This window comes from Desmodus rotundus, chromosome 5 (assembly GCF_022682495.2).
Source record: "Desmodus rotundus isolate HL8 chromosome 5, HLdesRot8A.1, whole genome shotgun sequence".
NCBI lineage: Eukaryota > Metazoa > Chordata > Mammalia > Chiroptera > Phyllostomidae > Desmodus > Desmodus rotundus.
In genome coordinates this window covers 57,449,195-57,469,294 of record NC_071391.1, presented here as the reverse complement: position 1 = coordinate 57,469,294, position 20,100 = coordinate 57,449,195, and the positions used below count along the sequence as shown (strand labels likewise).

The 20,100-nt window shown below is 41.2% G+C and overlaps 1 protein-coding gene and 1 pseudogene across 4 annotated transcripts in view; both read right to left on the bottom strand.

Moving 5' to 3' along the window:
• Positions 1 to 20,100, bottom strand: part of CCDC83 (coiled-coil domain containing 83) — a 54,121-nt gene that overhangs the window by 13,373 nt on the left and 20,648 nt on the right. For 3 of the 4 annotated variants that reach the window (XM_045182053.2, XM_045182052.2, XM_024572688.3), the window contains 4 exons: positions 19,881 to 20,043; positions 16,323 to 16,490; positions 8,396 to 8,487; positions 5,884 to 5,952 (listed from right to left, as the gene is read on the bottom strand). In XM_045182053.2, coding sequence (XP_045037988.1) covers positions 5,884 to 5,952; positions 8,396 to 8,487; positions 16,323 to 16,490; positions 19,881 to 20,043 — 492 coding nt within the window. The remainder of the gene's footprint in view (positions 1 to 5,883; positions 5,953 to 8,395; positions 8,488 to 16,322; positions 16,491 to 19,880; positions 20,044 to 20,100) is intronic. The other variant, XM_045182054.2, reaches the window with a different exon arrangement.
• Positions 903 to 3,652, bottom strand: LOC112316011 (bromodomain testis-specific protein-like; annotated as a pseudogene).

Here is a 20,100-nt window from a genome sequence, read left to right as displayed (position 1 = left end):
CCATTTAAGTTAGTCCAAATCACTTAGAAATTTCAGTTTTCTGCATTTTCCTACTTAGCATGCTAAATAAAACCAGGTAATGGGAGGCATGCACCAGGGCAGCTAGTGGCCGCCCCAGACGCCTAAGCTTTTGGTTACTGTTGAGAGAGAGTTAAATGGAGAAATATTTTCAGGAGTTCCATTATTAAGTGTTCCTGTTACTCATTCAAAACCTTCCTCAAGGAAATTAATTCCTTTACTAAATAAATTAATTAGAACAAATAGATTGTTCTTTATCCAGGAAGTTTTCAATTCTCTTGATAGAACTTATATCTAGAAATGGTTTTAATTAATTTTGTGAATAAATTTAACAATGCTAAAATGAATATTTATTGAATTAAACATACATCTATTAATTTCCTTAAAATGATTTGTCTTTTATTACTAAGCTCTTTTTGCTCATTATTCATTTAAACTGGACATTTTTTTCTGTCTTTTATTTCCACTAAATTACAAGAAGTAAAAATATAAATGTCATTTGTGGCTTGAGTAGGAAGGATCAAGGCACAAAAACAGCCTTTCTTATTAGTCAAATATAAATTTTTATGATCATTTTCTGTAAACCTAGTATCTATGACACCTTATAAAATATAAGATTCGAACTGTTAAATTATCACTAGGATCATACTATTGATTTAATAAAAGTACTAAATTCCTTCCTAATATTCTTAAACTATTGAGTTCCCCTTAAATTTTTTAAAGTAATACTTGTTTTTGAAGTGAAAATTGTTTAATCATTTTAGAGCAGTCAAAATCCAACATAAGAATGGTATTTTGGTGTCCAAAAGCAATCATTTTACTATGTGCATTTTAATCTTTTATGTTATTCATTTTAAGTTGATGGTTAACTTAAAAACTGAGTTTTAATCAAAGTTGCTTTCCAACATTGTCATAATATTGCTTTGAAGAGTCACATCGCTGGAACTAGCCGTTGCTTCTCTCCTCTGCTCTTGCTCATTCTCACTTTGCTCTTTTTGCTAAATTATTGTTTTTTGAGAAGCCAGTGTACATTCATCTTGAGCTTCCAATGACTGCTGATGTTCTTTCTGCTCTTCTCCAAGGCACTTGTTTTGCCTCTTATTGGAAAAATCTAGAGTGAAGCTAGGATCCCTCTGATTTTCTTGAAGTACTTTTGGATACTTTCTATTCTGTTCCAGGTGTGGCCATATTAGTTCCTGTGTCCGAGCTTTTACTTCCTTTTCTATTGCTGCGTCCCTAAATTGGTTGAAGAGCTCATCTGAGGATTTCAGTACACCTGAAGTTTTGATTGGTTTGCCTAAACTTCTCCAAGAGTCTGCATTCTTGATCTTTATATCCTTGTGTGCAGGAACCTGACACTCAGATTCTAATGCCACCGCACCACACCAGACCGAAGCATCACAGGCCATTCCAGTGTTGTTCAAAATCGCCTGAGGAGGCAGGATCTGCAAAGATGAAATGTTTTTCACACTCTGTAAATGTTTTAATTCTTGATGCTTAAAGGCTAACTGGTAGTGATTGGGTGGTGGTCATCAGACTGATGAACATGAGCAGTAGAACAAGGGATTGCATCTTGCATAGAAGATTGTCTCTCTCTACTTCCTCTTTAAAAGGAGGATCATTCTGTTTAACTCCAGTGAATGTAGGTAACATTTCTGATTCGAAATCACTGCTACCTGAAGAACTTGAATCACTGCTACCGCTTTCAGACTTAGGAGCTGCTGCGGCTGCTGTGGCTGCTGCTTTCACTCAGTCAGGAACGCTTCCAACAGCCTTGGATGACGGAGTGTTCTCAGGTTTTGTTTTACGTTTTCTGGAATTTAACTAATTATTAGCATCCAACTTTTCCAGCTCCTGTTGTTTTCTGTGAATGAAGTCCTTCTCTAGGCTTCATTATTTTCTTGCCATGAGGTTTCAGTGGTCATTCTCTTAGACATGCAGCATATGCTTTTTTCTAGTTCTCTCAGTGGTTTTGCTTTCAGTGTTGCAAAGTCCATTTCTCCAACTCATCGGGGTTGGAATTTCTCAGTGAAGGCTCTCTTGATTGCGTTACCTGAATGACTCTCCCAAGTGTATCTCCAGGGAGTTTGTTTATATCCACATTTAACTGCCTTTTCTCGTCATACTTCATAGGTTTAGCATTATCTTTATCCTCAGATTTCAGAGTCAAGATCTGTTGTTTTCTCTTCTTTGGCTGATTGCTCTTGGACTTTTCCTTTCATTTCACTTGCTTAAACGTTCTTGGTGGATTTTCATCTCTGTTATTAAACATTTTTTTCTTTCCCCTTTTAGATGTCTCATTCTTTTATTTTTATTTTATGGAAAGGTACTTGGGACAAAACCTGTGGTTATTTGATGAACAGCTTTAAGCTGCTCCTGAAGCTTTTTAAGACCCTAAACTCATTCATCTTCAGAATCACCAGCAGAGTTACCTTCAGAGGAAGCTTCACTACTGCTTTCTCTACGAAGGGATTTTGTGGCGTCTGTTTTGATGTAACATACAAGCATACTCTGGACAGGTTCATCTGGGGTCTTTGCAAAATGCATTTCAAAACCATCCTGGAGCACTCTTGCCAGTCACCACTACTTCATGATCTGAAGTATTGTATTTGTTGCAATTCATGAATGTTAATCTAATATCTGCAGCAAATTCATATGCATCCTTATATTCTTGGTTACCCACTTTTGCCTGACAGTTCCAAGATCCATTGGATTTTTCACGGTATCCTAGTGGCTGGAGTTATGGAGTCCTCCTACGCACTAACATCAGTGGGATTATAAAAGATCCATGCATATGAAAAGTGCTTCTTTGCAAGCATTTCTTGAAGAATCTCACTACAGTGCCCTAATTGTTCTGCTACACTTTTCACAAAACTTAAATTATTGCTGAGAACCTGGCAAAGCATTTTTCAGCACAGTTTCTTTTATAGGAGGTGTTTTTGCTGACTTTTTTTCAGTAAGTGCTAGGGAATATTCACCCCTAGCTTTAACTACTGAAGCTGTAGGAGCTGTGTCTGCTTTCCTCTTCACACCCCTTGTAACCTGAGCCAATGGGAGGTAAGGTTGGGTGGAGCACCTTGTGCCGGATTTAAAGGAGAAATAGATGTTTTAGGAATTACAAAGGGACTCACTTGCTGCTTAAATACTGTTTCCAGTGCTTTAGGGAACTTTTTCTTTAACAGAAGACACTGCTAACATTCTGCTGAGTGCCTTTCTTTATTCTTTCCTTACCACCCACAACTTGCTCTTCTTGTGGCATCCAAAATAATTTCTGCCTAAACCACCATAGTGCTTGTGTGATAAGAACAATGTCATCTCCAGGCTTCTGTAGAAATAATTTGAGAACATTGTGTTCTGTACATCCTGAAGCCTGCACATAATAAATATGTTCCAAGTGCTTCTTAATTGTACTTAATCTATTGGGTTCTTTAAAATGGTAAATAATCAGGCAACTTTAGTCTCACAGCAGCCACTGGCTGCCGAAAGGCCAGGAAAATCTGTGCTTCCATAAAGCCTTCAATACAACTTTTCGTAGATATTGCTGTTGACTTGTCAATCGCCTGTTTGCCTTAGTATTTATATACTCTGGTGGTGAAGGGTTAACAATGGCTGTGTGTCCCCTCAGCAGAGACATCCTTAACTGCTCAAATCCTATACTCGAATGTTGCCTACAAGTACCTGTCCTTCTCCTATCCAAGTACTAAAAGCTCTTTCATTATGTATGCTTTAGTTTTGGATGATTTAAGTTATTGCAACCTTTCACAGTATTTCTTTCTGCCTTTCTAAAGCACAAATTGGGGGCTAGCAGGGAAAGTCTGTAAGTTCCTTTTGTGGAAAGCATCTTGCCTGGCCGTCCCCTCCAGCTGGCACAAGATGAAGTGGTGCAGGGAGGGCTTCTCCACTGTCTGACAGGGCCTGCTCTTGCCCTCATGGCGGCTCAAATTAATACATATTTTTAAAAATTGGGGATTCACCTTGATTAGTTTTTGGAGATAGCGTGGACCATGACTTTATAAAGGCAATTTGAAAATAATTGTCAATAGCATAGAAAGCATATTAATTTTTAAATTTCTTGTTTCCTAGATTCACTAACTCTATTTAGTCAAATAAGGAGCAAGGAAAAAGGAAGAGGAAAGAAGGAGGCAATGACATTTTTACCCCAGGTATCTGAGCAGACGGTGCAAAAGGCAATGCAGGAAGAAAAAATTTAAGGAGAAATTTAGTGAGTTCTGTCTTAGGTATGTTGAGTTTGAAGTGCCTTTGGGACATCCAACTGGAAATGTTTGGCAGACAAATTAAAATATAGGTCCAGAGCTAAGGATGCACACAAGTTAGTGCTGAAGATGTACCTTGAGAAACACATGCTAGTAACTTGCTCACAAGAACTGTGTGTAGTTGAAGTGAATTCTCTCAAAAGATAGCGAGTTTCCTTTCACAGATGGCCTCTAAGCTGAAGTTCCGTGTCTACTTGTCTGGGTGTAAAGGGAATTTCAAAGCACTGTAGTGAGCTGTGCTCAACCTCTGTAGCGCTCCTGTAACATCTGGACCCAAGATTAGGTGCGTGTTTCACCCAGCAACATGCTCTCATATCTTCACCCAAGATTTGTGCCATATATTTGAGTCATCCTTCCAATAAATATATCTATACTCATGGACATTCTTTCGTTCAATAACTATTTAATGAGCATAGATTATTCATTAGGTTTCATGGGTATACAGTTCAAAAGGCATAGCCTACTCTATGCCATGAAGAGACAGATGCATAAACAGATAATTTCAACACATTTTATAAAAGCAAGAGTTGTAGTGAAATGAGAGCACTGGGGGAAAAGCAATTAAGACTTCCTGGGCGGAGTTACAAAATGATTCACGAAGAAATTGACAATCGAGAGCCTAAAGGAAGAGTTGAAGTTTTCCAGGCAGATGAGGACAAGGAGGTAAGGGCTTAGGGACTAGCATGTGCAATGCAAGAAAAACAGGACAGCACCCCGTAATAAAGGAGGTCTAGAGGCCCCCACATGATCACATCCAGCAAGAGCAGGATTACAGCCCTGGTACCGGGAGACAGATGGACAGCTGGGTGCATGAATTCCCACCTGCTCTCCAGGAGAAGGTGTGGAGAGAGCCTGAGCACCAAGCTGGAGCAGGCTGTAGAGACTGCAGTGGGCAGGGACATGTTGACCACTGGCAAATGGCTGTAACTCTGGTTTGGTGCTGGCTGCAACACCATGTCCACAAGGCCAGAGCAGTCCATTCAGAAGTCACCAGGGCAGGGAGTAGCCGACAGCACTCCCTGCACAGCAGAAGGGCAGAGGGAGGGAGGATCCAGAGGACACCCCCTAGACCTGAGCTCTTTTTACCAACACTGCCCACAAGAGGGCATGTAAGCCCCACCTCCCTACACAGCAAGGGTCCATCTTTGAGGAGTGTGGGGCGGTGGGTGGGGAGGGGGGACAGAAAACCTAAAAGACCTAACCTTTATCTGAAGGAGACCATGTTATCCCAAAGAGGCAATTCACAGCAACAGACAATGAAGGTAGAATGACCCTTCATCCTTGCTGCCATCCCTCAGAAGGGATCAGGTCCTGAGGAAGATCAGATCAATTTTAGGGCATTCAGAAGCTTTGTACACTTGAGTGTATTTTGTGAATTGTGACACCAAAAGTGATTTCCAGTTATTACTGAAATTATTTATGGTATTCGTTGAGTAACAGTGTGTAATAAGATTAAGACTTCACTTGAATTTTTGTTTACTTCAGCCAGTGACAGTTCCATGCTTTCCCCACGACTTCAGCTGATAGATAAAAGTCATCTCCAGTTCAAAAAAATGAGAAAAAATAAATCGTTTTTTGAAGTTCCACTTACCTCTTTTTTCAGCCAGTCGTTCTCCCAGATATGTCGGTAGTTGCCCTTGTCAATGAACTTCACAGCATTCTAAAAGAAAGTTTCTCTATTAAGGAGGAGTTGCCACAAAGCGATTCAAAAGTTTAGCAATAATGATACACGACCAACTTATCTGATTGTTCACGTTATGTTTTGCAAATACTTTGGAAACATACCTAAGAACTCGTGGTCCAGCTGTCCCTTCTTTACTACCCTACAGGATTGTTTTTACCGATTTACTTTGCCCCATAGAGGAGATTCAGAGAACTGGACAACGGCTGCCCAGGCAATTTAGCCTCTATCGTGACCAAGTCTGACTGCCATGGTGAAATCAAATCAGTAAGTGATCTGATCCACAATTAAGATGGCTAAATGGTAGTGATCAAACACTCTTCAAGTTTATGGTCAAAGACATAACCCAACGTATAGCTAAAGCATGACTAATTACATTACTACCTTTCTAATTAGAAAGATTTCTGCATGTCGGTAATAACAATATTTACAAAGTTAACAGCAAATAGCTTCAGGGTGGCATGCTATAGCTAGACAGCCTCCTGCAGCAAAGGCATTTTAGATGAGGAGAACAGAAAAAGCCTCAGTTAGTAAGTTCATAAAATGTAAATACATTTTTTAATTACTTGGATATTTACAGTTTCACCCAAAGGAACTTTATGAGCCGTACCAGGAACTTACAGATCACGTTTATCTGCAAGGTGCTTTTGTATGGACACCACGTTACAAGTTCAATATTCCGCCACTGAAGGGCACACCCAAAAGGAGAGAAGTTAGGAGACGTCTTCTATTCATAAACACGGACAGGAATAATTTAAAAATATGTTAAGGGTAAATGTATCTCTTAGAGTTGGAATAAAGATTCGCAATAAAATTTTTTTCTTTAAGCCATGCTAATTAAACCATGCTCATTAAACCGTGCTAATTAAGAGTGGACTTTCATTCCCTAGGAACCAGGAACTCTTACATTCCAGCTACAACAGACACTTCTGAAGTTCCCTCAGATGTATAATTTAATTTGGACAAAAGTAGGAAGACACTAATAACTAAAGCTATTTCGCTAATAGCTTAACTCACTAACAGTGGAGTAGCGGTTTTCAAATTTGACCACACATGAGAATCTTCTGAGCACTTTGAAAAATCCAGAGGCCCAGGCAACACCCCAGGCCGATCACATGGGCATCTCTCTGAGTGCCCAGCAGGCCCCACCTGGGTTAAACAAATCCCTCAGGTGATTCCAATATGCAGCCAAGGTTGTGCAACAGTAGATGACAGGATATTAAAGTACATGCTACAACAGCCAGATTAAACGAGGAGAATTTACTGACGTGTGCGGGCGTTTGGTTATGAGGAGAGAAGAAAACGTATGGTGTGAAGAGTAAGAGCATTGCTCTCAAGGGGACACCTTGAATCAAATCTTGATTCTGCCACTTGCTCTGGGAAAGTCACAAAATTTTTCTGTGCCTCAGTCTCCTCATTAGCAAGTCCCTCCTTTAGAGAATGGTTGAGAGATTTAAATGTAACATGCTAGCAACAGCAAAACAGTCCTCACTATATATCGGGCATGCATACTTAAAGCGTCTCCGATCGACATATACATTTGGAATCATCTTAACTATGGTCAGATCACTTAATCGTTGGTTTCACCATTTCGTCATATTTAGTCACAAAGCGGCCCAATCGAGTGGGCAGACAAACCATTGGTCAGTTTTTCACAATCCTCTGTATTTGTGTAAATCAGTAAAGATCATACAATAGAGTGATAACAGCAAAAGAGCAATTGAACCAACAGGGAAGCAACAAACAGTTGCAACTGAAAGTCAGTGAAAACTCTAGAAAAGACCAGATACTTATGATTCTGAAGAAGGAATGTTCCAGATGAAAAGTCAGTCCCAATGGGGACCTCACTGATTTTGGAGACATTTCGGGGACAGGGGAAGGACAGTGAAAAAAAAAGAGAATCAGATATTTTTGCCAAACAAAGAAATTAAAAAACATAAGATTAGAAATTATATCTCAAATATTTTTTATATCCTAAATTTTTTAAGCTCCAGCAATGTAAAGTATAGTCTCTTAGGTTTGGATATAGAAGAAAGTACTTTTTAGACAAATTATATTTCATTTTGTAATTCATCTACAACTGTATTTAATAATTTTTATAGTCATTGTTATTATACTTAAAAATAAATGAATAATAATTTACTGAGCTCATGTTCCTTATGAAGCACTGTGCTACTTAAGTCATCTCATTCAATCTTCGTTATTCTTTAAAGGTAAATATTATCATTGTCCCCTTTTTATAGATTTAAAAACCAAAGCCCAGAAGAGTCAAGTAACAAATTTAGTTTATACACCCAATAAGTGGTGAAATTGTAATTTAAATTAGAACTCCTAACTTAAGATCCCAAGTTTTTAACTATTAAAATATACCATAAGAAAACATAAGGGAAATTTTTTTTTAAATAAGAAAATTGAAATATACCTCTGTGGCCCATTTCTTCTTTTGGTCCAGTTGCAACAAAGTTTCTCTGATTATTTTCTTTCTAGCATCTTCCAGAGTGATTTTATACTGTTCTTTAAAAAGACAATTAGAAGCTGTAACAACGCTGATCCTAAGTAAAACTATGATGTCAGTAAATTTTATCTTCCATGCTCTTCACCCTCCTTTTCTACACATTTTTCCCCTGAATTTTCAGGATACATTTTTACTGAAGCATCTAGTAACTTCAGCTAGCAGAAATGCCCCAATGACTTTCTAACACCTTAACGTGAATTAGTTTAAGATGACATCTCTCCCAAGAACATCTGTACTTTGAAAGGATTGTCTCTCCAAAGGCAGAGTTTTCAGTACTTCAGTACTCGTGTGGCTGTCTACCCTTCATATCACACAACTTCTGATTCCATATCAGAAATATAAAGAAGTTTTGATTACATGCTTGAGTAGCATCCTGTACCTCTGACCTCATCTAACTAAATCCCCACTATTCTTGGCACGCGTTTCCTGAGGCAGGAAGGACAACGTGAGGACAGAGAACAGCAGCAGGGCTATTTCTGAAAGGCAGTAGACTTGGTTCCGAGGCTCAGAGGAAGAAAGCGGACAGAGATGAAGAAGTGCAGATTCACTATCCTCTTCGGGTTCCCTTAGGTCACAGACATCAGAACTGAGAGAGCAAAGGATCCTAAAACTTTAGACGTTGAAAGTTGCTTAGAGATCACGCAATCAACACCCCTGTGTAAGGAAAGCGAGGCACGGTGACCTTAAGGCTGCTTTACAGAGTGGAGAGGAGTAAAGCTGGAAACCTCAGCCCAGCGTGCTCATTGTTTCATACAGTGAATCATCACCAAGCCCGTCTGACGTGCGGAACACTGTTTAAGGCACTGACGGCGCTGCCAGAGAAGAGACGAACCGCTGCCTTTCTGACACGTGCATTCTGGTGGGAAGCCAGACCGTAAGTAGGTAAACAAGCAAATCAGTGTTTCCGGTGGAGATATGTGTGATGAAGAAAACCTAACATTCTCTACTCTAGATAGGGTGACCAGAGGAAGCTTTTCTGAGGAGGTAACATTTGAGCAAACATTGAGGAAAGTGAGCAAGTCAGCGATGTGCGACAGGAAGGGACTGGACTGCTCTGAATCCGAGAACAATCACAGTTGGTTTTCTTTTATGATAACATCTATGTTATATTTCTAATGCCTGAAGGATATGTATTTGGAAGCCAGAAAGTATTTTTCCATACAAATGATGCTGACAATGACAGTGGCTGGATTTCTGGGCTGGTCCACAGAGGCCCATTTAGTTTATTCCGCAACGAAACAATAGTGGTGTACAATACCAATAGTGGGGCAGAACCCAGCTGCCATTTAGGACACTGTTTCAGAGGGAAAATTTTCTCCACAGATCCAGTCAGCCGAAGCGGAACCCTCAGGGGTCTGCACCTACAGGGGAGGAGATCTGCAGGTCTGGGCTTTCAACAGTTCGAAGCCAAACTAACGCTCTGGAGAGGCGGCCGAGGAGCTAGGCAGAAGTTATTCGCCCTCATCTGTACTTTGTACTGGCATAACTGCTTCTCCTAATAGATGAAAACTCAGAAAGCGGAGTGTAAAAACTTCTCTTCCATATCTTTCTTTTTTTTATTGTCTTTTTTCCGTTACCTTTTATCCCACTTATACTCCCTCCCCTTGTAATCACCACTCTGTCATCCACGACATAAGTCCTTTTCCTTTTTGCTCAGTCCCTCCATCCCCTAACCTCCCCTCCAAGAGCCGTCGGCGTGCTCTCCATCCATGCGTCTCTCTCCATTTTCCTTGTACGTACAGTCTGTTCATTAGATTCCACATGTGAATGAAATTACATGATATTTGTCTTTCTCTGACTGGTTTACCGCACTTAGCATAATGTTCTCCAGGTCCACCCATACTGTCGCAAAGGATACAATTTTCTTCTTTTTCATAGCTGGTACGTATTGTGTAAGTGTCCCATAGTTGTTTTATCCACTCATCTACTGATGGGCACTTGGGCTGCTTCCATAGGTGGTGATTGTAAATAACGCTTCAATGAACACAGGGGTGCTTATGTTGTTTCGAATTAGTGTTTCAGGTTTCTTCAGACAAATTCCCAGAAGTGGAATTGCTGGGTCAAAAGGCAGATCCATTTTTAACTTTTTGAGGTAACTCCATACAGCTTTCCACAGTGGCTGCACCAGCCTACATTCCCACCAACAGTGCAAAAGGCTTCCCCTTTCTCCACATCCTCACCAGCATTTGTTGTTTGTTGATTTATTGATGATGGCCATTGTGACAGATGTGAGGTGCTAATTGTGGTTTTAATTTGCATTTCTCTGATGACTAGTGACGTTGAACATCTTTTCATATGACTATTGGCCATCATATGTCTTCTTTGGAGAAGTGTCTATTCAGGTCCTGTGCCCATTTTTTAATTGGATTGTACTTTTTTTTTGGTGTTGAGTTATATAAGTTCTTTATAGATTTTGAATATTTACCCCTTATCAGATATATCAGTGAATACATTCTTCCATTCAGTGGGTTGTCTTTTTATTTTGTTGAAGGTTTCCTTTGCCAAGCAAAAACTTCTTAGTTTGAAATAGTCCCATTTGTTTTTTTTTTCCTTTGTTTCCCTTGCCTGAGGAGATATAGCAAATAAAATATTGCTATGAGCAATGTCCGAGGTTTTACTGCCTATGTTTTCTTCTAGGAATTTTATGGTTTCAGGTCTGACATTTAAGTCTCTAATCAATTTTGAATTTATTCTTGTATGTGGCATATGAAGGTGGTCTAGTTTCATTTTTCTGCACATATCTGTCCAATTTTCCCAACAATATTTATTGAATAAACTATCTTTAGCCCATTGTATGTGTTTATTTCCTCTGTTAAATACTAATTGGCTATAAAGGTATGGATTTATTTCTGAGCTCTCTATTCTGTTCCATTGATCTATGTGCCTGTTTTTATGCCAGTACTGTGCTGCTTTGATTACTGTGGCCTTATAGTATAGTTTGATATCAGGTAGCATGATTCCTCCAACTTTGTTCTTCTTTCTCAGGATCACTGTTGCTATGTGGGGCCTTTTGTGGTTCCATATAAATCTTTGAAATATTTTTTCTAGTTCTGTGAAATACATCATTGGTATCTTGATAGGAATTGTATTGAATCTATAGATTGCTTTGGGTAGTATGGACATTTTAATGATGTCAATCCTTTCTGTCCATGAGCACAGTATGTGATTCCATATCTTTCTATTACTGCAGTCCCTGGGGTAGAACAGATATTAAAAATGCTTTGAAGAAAATTAAATTTGGCAAATTGCAAGTCTTTGGCAGGCAGCGATCTGAGGGTAGCCGCAGCCACTGATAGCAACTTTCAGTGGTAACTTCGGTGAGGAAGAGGAAGAGGAGTAAAAAGGGAGAAGGGGGGAGCTTCCCAGGTTGTGGAGTGGCCAGAAAGGGGTCGGAATGGTCAGTTTCTGCCTCTGGTGGAGTTGAAACAAGGGTGTCTGACCAAGGCAGTGATTTGTGAACTAGAGAGTTCATGAGGTCTTGGGGTCTAGACTATCTTGACCTCTGGAGAATAAGAACATAGAGTTCTTCATTATTCCAGCCTACATATGCCCATCTCCATAACCTGTATTATTCTTACTCATTCGAAGCCATTGCTTGAATATATCAATCATTCCAATCTCATTTCTGATAGAATTTCTTTTTCAGTTCAGGATGTAGTCCACTAGACTGATGCTGAGTATTATTTGAAACTTCTACCCAACAAAACACAAAAATCAGTCTAAAAGTTGCAATGTATCAGGAGGTTAGATGTAATAAATTTTACATTCTTAGCATCTAAAAGAAACCATAAAACCTGGAGCTTGATAACATGAAATATTAATTCTTGCTGCAAATCATAAAAAATAGATGACCAAATATGCTCTGACTAAAGCTGTAGCTCTCTCACTTGCCATTTTCATACTGAAAAGGCAATAGTAACATCCAGCTGTTTCAAATTCCATAAGAAATTGTATGGGCTGTTTTTCTTCGGAAAAGCAGAGTAACCGGCACAAAGGAGGATGTGAAAATCTCATGGTTACCCTTTGTGATTCAGATGATGTTTCAGGTAACAACTGTTGATCATTCATTTGTGAACACAGCCAGAGAAACTGAGTATATAAAAGCCTCCTTCTCACAGAAGTTTGAGACACTGCAAGCGGGAGCTTGGGAGATTATGACCTTGTGCCTTTAGACTCTTGGCTGCTCGGATGCCCAGTTTAATGTGGTACTTCTGGGAAGCTGACCGCGAAACCACCCTGGCTGAGGCTTGCTTTGCATTATTCCCCTCTCTCTGTTCCATCTAGCTGTGCTTTGGTTTACTCCTCCACAGCTTTTTGGGAGTTTGCTGTCTACTCCTCACATACTTCTGGTGTCATACAGCTTTATTGTGCTGATCCTCTCCTGTGGCGGTGGCCTCCTTTCAGCCCCATCTGGAGAAAACTGAGCAAGGGCAGGTGGCAATAGTCGCCATGTAGCAATTTCTCAGGCACAGTGTGTACTAGAGAGCCATCCCTACCTCACCGAATCACAGAGCTGGGAGGACTATTTGAAGCATGTTGATTTGGTGTTAGACACATGGGTTCAAATTGCATTTCCACTGTTTACTAAGCTTGTGAGTTTGATCAAGGCAATTAGCTTCTTTGGGCCTCTTGTTTCCTCATTGGTAAACGCACAGTGATATCTAACTCAAAGGGGCTTGTCAGGGTTAGAAAACAGGTGCTGGAAACGTGAGTTCTCTTGGAGATCACCAAGAGGCTCTTATTTTACAGAGGAGGAAACTGACATTCAGAGAAGTAATATTATTTTTTGTAAGTGGACCTGAACCCAAGTCTTTCAAATCACTACTAGTGTGCAAAGACCTTCTCTGAGTGCCTCTCCCGTGCACCTGGTGAAGGACAAAAAGTAATCTTTTCCTGGCCTCTCCAATTCCTTTTATAGACCGGAATTCAGTGGTTGGAAGTGTGGAACCATTCTTCTGTCTCATCATATTGCAAGTCTGCACAGCGGTATCTCACTTTACTTTGAAACGTGATATCCACCACATAGCCACCCCAGTTTACAGTGAGACTTGGGAAGTTTCATTTTAACATCCTGTTTCACTTTCAGTAAACCCTCTTTTTTCTAAAACACTTGATCCTTGCAAGTGAAGCAATTTAACTAACATGAACCCCATAATCACGGGTCTGGGAGGAGATTTCCTGAGAAATCATGGGAGAATGGGGGGAGTGGGAGAAGAAGGGGGGAGACTGGAAGTAAGGCTGCACACAAATTGATTTAGGAGCCCCCCTCATAATCACCATGTCCAATTTGTGGCCCCCAAAGTGCTCTGACGCTTCGGGGAAGAGTTGCTGCTGCATGGGTGGGATAAACTATTGGCAAAAAAGATAAGCCCATCACATCCATTTTCCCATGATACCAAGGGGGCTATAAACTGAGGCACAACCAGTAAGTATAATAGTTCAATACATAAATGTTACTACTACCACCCCAAAGTTGGATACAACAGCATGAAAATTTTCAGCTGAAACAAATCATCTAAATGGTCCAGATAATGGGGTTAAGGGTGGGGCTGAGTGGAGGTAGGGAAAGTGGGAGAAAATGGGGACATCTGCAACAATGTCAGTAATAAAAATAAAGTTAAAAAAAGATAATGAGTTAAGTTTACTTGAGAAGATCAATCTTTCTACTTTAAAAATAAAGAAACTGGGCCCTGGCTGGTAGGCTCATTGGAAGAGTGCTGGCCTGTGAACCACAGGGTGGCTGGTTTGATTCCCAGTCAGGGCACATGCCTGGGTTGCTGACCAGGTCCCCAGCAGGGGGCGTGTGAGAGGCAACCACACACTGATGTTTCTCTCCCTTTCTTTCTCCCTCCCTTCCCCTCTCTCTAAAAATAAATAAACAAAATCTTTTTTAAAAAATGGGTAAAATTTTAAAATATTTTAAACATTCCAGAACAATAACTATTTTAAAAGTATGGTACTGTGCACAAATACATAGACAGAGCAATGGAACAGAATAGAAAGTATGTAAAGATATCCAAACACACATGGGAAATTAAAGCAGATAAAGTCATCACCTCAGATCAGCGGGGTAGAAACGGAGGACTTGATAAATGGTGCTGGGACAATGGAAAACCATCTGGCAAAAAATAAAATTGGTTTCCTACCTCAAAAAACCCCATAAATTTAAATGTAAGACTACAAAATTTTCTCATACACACACCCCACAAACGAAAGACTAATGACAAATGGGAAAGCTATCCGTAGCTTCTATCACTGTTGAAGAGCTAATTTCCTGAAGATGTAAAGTGCTCCACAACACAGTAGAAAAGTGGGCAAAGGGTGTAAAACAGACAGTTCACAGGAAAGAAAATGCGCATGGTTCTTGAACTTAGGAGAAGATACTCACCAGTGCTTATAAGAGAAATGTAAATCAAAGCTACAGCGGGGTACAATTTTCTACTTTCAAGGCTAACCAAGAACAAAAAGTTGGGTAATATCCCACTGTTGAGGATGTGGGGAAAAAGCATCCCCAGGCATGCCAGGAATAAACTTAGTGCAACCTGTCTGGAGAGCCAGGCCTATCAAAATAAGAATAAATGGGCTGCTTGGGCCAGCCATTTCTCCTTCGAGACACACGTCAGTGAAACTGCATGAATGTAAGGGGCGTCATCCCAGTAAAATGAGATATGTACAAGGATACTCACTGCAGTGTTATTTGTAATAGTCAAAGGCAGTGAATGACCTAAATGCTTTTGAGTAGGGGGCTGGCTGAGAGAATTATAGTACAACAGAACACAGTGGCCATTGGGAGACTGAGGGAAGTACTAATACAAAGTGCTGTCCATCTCGTTATGCAAAAAATCGCGTTGGTGGCATGCTGTTTGTTTACACATATGTAATAGTTCTGAAAGGCTGCATAAGAAGCTGGTAATTGTGGTTTTATCTAGAGAGAGGACTGAGTGGCTGGGGAACAGACAGGAGGAGTAGGGAGGTGTCACGCCCTCACTCTGTACTTTTCTTCTGGGGGTAAGAACACTTTTTGAAAAAGTGTAATTCCAAGCCCAGACTAATTTATACTACCATTATGGTGCAGAGGCCCCAAGCTGAAAAACTCATATAAACATTGGTCTAGAACTGGATTCTCTGTGCAGGCCCTCAGCCGGGGATGATGGGAACAGCCTCGCAGGACCCCTGCAATGCAGGGCACCGTCACCTGCCGGATTCAGCACCGCCATCCACCCATAGTGTCCTTTCAGGCCAGTTTGATTCCGTTTGCTCTATCCTGTGACTTTCCAGTCTCTGGGTCTCTGGTGTTCCTTTAAACCACTGTGCTAGTCACAGCGACAGACAGGGGCCCTCGCGGTTCCCAGAACCAGTCCCGGTAAGCTTCATCACGCCTCATGTCATCTGTTCCATACCCTCTCTACTTCCCGTCTCGTGTTCATTCTCCAGTGTTTTCTGATTAGAACTTAGCATTTACCTGAGGTTGCTTTAGCTGGCCTCAGGTGAGTTTCCTTTCTAGCACAACCCAGGCCCAGGTCCCTCCTGCCTCAGTGAACTTACCTCAGACCCAGGTGTGGGAGCACAGACACCGCCCACTGAATGAAACTTCCTGACATCAATTTCTCCACCTGCCTCGCCTCCCTTTACTTCCCCTCCCCAGTTTCAAAGATGGTCCTGGGACAGTTTCTCAGTTTCCTCCCTCCACCTTTGTCCTTGGGTTCAAACTGTTTGTGCTGACCCAGCAGAAAGGAACAAATGATTCAGGGAGAGCCCTTTTTTTTTCTTCCATCAAATGTCTGCCTCCTAAAGCGTGTTTTACTGAACTTGAACAAGCTTCGTTGCAACTGACCTGACATTTTCTCTGCATTCTCTTTAACTTTATTGATGTCATTCTGTAAGGAGATAATGAGTTTGGCATGTTGTTTACTCCCTACGTTCTTGTACTCCTCCCAGTATTCCTTCTCACTGAGTTTCTCAAGAAATAGTTTCTCAGCAGTACTTATTTGCAAGCGCATATCTGTTGAAAGAAAATCAAAACACCATGTCATTTCTGCTGTCCTGGCCACCATTATATATTGCAGTCTGATTTTATGAAGCTAGGCTCTGATACTAAAATGCTGTTATTTCATAAATCCAAATTTATATCTACAATTCAAGGAAACCTAAACTATTCAAATTATTGTTTAACTATCCCTTGTGATTCAAACTCTAGGTAAAATTAAAATTTTAATTTTAAAGTAGCTGTGTGGTTTTGGGCTGTGAGTGAGTGCTGTAATAGACAATTAAGCTATATGCCTAGGAACCCACAAGTTTAAATTGTGACAGCTTATAGGGGTCCTGTCTTGTACAATATGTTATGTCACATACATATTTTCTTAGTAAATTGTCATTTTCCTGGCCATTATGCCCGTGTAGGCATAATGCTTACACCTTATGCGGTTCTGTAGTCCTTGGCGACCACTTCTGCGAATAAGTTGTGTGAGCCTGTCATCTAAAGTTCATTTGTGTGGAACGACAGTACGTGACAGTCATAACAATGTGTTTTCCCCACCCTCACTTGTACGACTTCAGAGTGAAAGATAAGTTTCCTAATTAAATATGTACAAATATTGCCCGATCTGAACCATATAAGCTTTCAGTTTGCCCTGGAACACTTGAAAATCAGAAATGCTACTCAATCTTTAGGCTGAATATTATGCTGCTGAATATTTTGGGAAAGGAAGCGTTACAGAGAGCCAGGCGCAATGAACTTAATGGCTCTTTGGCGTACTGCCACACACCATCCCGTCTGAGAGCTCCGTGACCGGGATGCCACATCTTACTCAGCTCCATAAATCCAGCACTGAGCAAGAGGCTAGCACTTAGTTGGTCCTAGAAAATGCGTATGGAATGACGGAAGCATTCCAATCAGGCCAGAGGGGTGTTCTTCAGTCTGATGCTCCAAAAAGGACTCCAGACGTGTCTTTTGCCAAAGATGTAAATAAGATTATATTTTAAAATCCCTTAATAAATGGCACTTGTTATTGTCATTAAACAATTAATGCTCCTATAGCCCAGACGGCCAGCTGTCCTCTTATTTGAGCTGACTATGGCTGCCTCAGCCCTGTGCCACGGTCAGCTTTTGGGGGTGTGTGCCGGTGGACATCACTGAAGATGTTGAAAGAGAGATGGATGTAGTGGCTGTTGTTCTACTTTTCCACAACCCCTCTTCACTTCCAATCTCATAACACACTTTTCCTACTCCTTGTCAAATATACAGTGGGGCATAAGTAGGTTTACAGTTGTTTGCATGGAAGGTAAGGCTGTAATTAATAAGTAACAATACAAGAATAAAGTCTGTGTTTCACATACTTGCAACTGTAACCTACTCTTGCCCCACCCTGTGTGTGGCGGGTTACAGTGGTCCCTTCCCTGACCACAGGGGTTGGCCCAGGTGTGAGCCTGTGTCCCAAGCTAGGCACATGCTCAGAGTCCTTCCATAGAAATATTATTATTGAAATTGGTAGAAAACATGTCTCTTTTGTCTCCATTTTGAGGTTTTAAGGATGTAAGATCAGAGATGTCTATGGTTAGTATTCCAGCCTCATGGGGACAACAGCCTGAGAAAAAGGAGCCAGCTTTCAGGGAAAGGACAGAGAGAGGAGAGGGATGAAGGAGGTGGGGAGAGTGAGGGAAGGGGAGAGAGAGGAGAGAGATGGGGAGGAGAGGGGAGGTTGGAAAAAAAAGGCTGGGATCTGACAGCGTCTGAGGCTCTGGGTCACCCTGCGTTTTCTGCTTGGTTATGTGAAAAAAATTACCTTCTTCTTTATGCTTAAGTTAGTTTGGGTTAGACTTTTATCCATGTAACCGAAAGAGTCCTAACTGAAATTGGAAGAAAGAGGTTACATCAGTACCTCTCAAACCTTACTGTGCATAGGAATCCCCTAGGATCCACCCCTAGGTCTGGATGGCGCTGAGACTCTGCCTTGAAACAAGCTGCCACGTGACTGGAGGGCTGCTCTCCACAAACCAAGCCAGTTGCCAGTGACTACCTGGTGCATAACATAACGGCCTCGGGAATCCTTTTCAGACACATCTGCTCTCTGCCTTTCCCTCTCTTACTCGGCATCTGTGGGCTGCTTTCTTCCTTGGACCACATGCATGCCCAGGCCTGCTTTGCTGTGCTCAGTCATCCAGCTGGGCCCCAGTCCGGTATGACATATGCACCCTGCACTGAGTCCAGACCATAAACAGGCACACCTCAACTCACTGGCCCATTCCCATTTGAAGGCAGTTCAGTGAGCACATCTGAGTAGTATCTGTTTTTGTCTCACTCCCATCTCAGGGGATTTATTAAAGTATTCCTTCCAAACATTAGCAAAACTTTCCTGGAGAGGAACCCACACAACACAGTATCTACCACCTCATTACGTCACTGTTGCCCATAAAGAGACCTGGGTAGGTGGAGGTTTATGGGAACAATTTTGGAGACCCTGAAAAATGAAGTTTGATGAGTAATGTTTGGTGTCATAACTATTTCATTCAAAACAGCAAGTTATCTATGAATGGAGTGCCTGCTCTGTGCAACGTGCTTGGATAGGGAGGCTCTCTGAAATATCAGAGAAATGCAGGAAAATCTTGTCCCTTGTTTTGCCTCCCAGCTTCTAGTACTGCTTCCTGATGGCACTCAAGTCACTTTGCCATGTTTTCAGCTTCCTAGCAGAGATGCTATTTATAGGGGTTCTGGCAAAAGTGGTTTTAGAAATCTTGGCAGGAAGTCTGAGATAAAGGAATAGGAATTTTAAAAAATTTAAGTGTCAAAACTATGTGTGTGACCTACCCCCAGGACACTGGTATTTCCTAAACCCAGTATGGCAAGAGTATGTTCTGGGTCCTTCATATTCTGCAGCTCGCCTCATTTCTATCCACGTCCTCCAAACTGCCTTCTTCCCAACTCGAGTCCCTCTTTCCCCATCTAAATGGGGGTGGGAGGAGGAGCTTAGCTCCATAGAGATATTGGGCTGGGGGAGCTCCGTGGTTGTACTCACTTAATCATTCCCAAGTCTGAACTGAGGCTGAAGCCAATGAAGCCACCAAACAAGAGAATTCCCCAAAAGGTAGAACAAAGCCCCACCGTGAGGAGTTCAGAGTGGTGTCTAACGGGACATTGGTGTGTGGTGGTCGGATGGCTTCCCCGTGTTTGTTTTTGATCACTGTCCTTACTCCTCCTCCTCCTTTGATTTTAGTGCCTCTGCCCGCTTTACTCCCCCTCCTGTCCATTCACCTGCGTGTGTTTCTAGTTGTGGCGATAATGATGTCGTCTGAAATATGCTCACAGCATTTTTTAACATATTAGGAAACAGGCGTTAATGCATTCAAGAAATAACTTGATTCATCTTTATGATAGTTTTCTAAGTCTGTAAATCACCTTTTAGGTTTTGTTCCTGGTCTCTTTCAAACTGCCACTTCTCCTTCATCGCTGTTTCAACATCCTCTCTTGATACAATTTTTGACCCTTCTGACTTCTCTTCACTTAGTTCCTTGAGTAGGTTCCGGATGTGCCAGATCTGTTCGTCCTTTAAGCGTTGATTCTGTCATGAAAATCACCAGCAGTTAACTACGTCTGCTCAAGTGTTTACACTGATTTT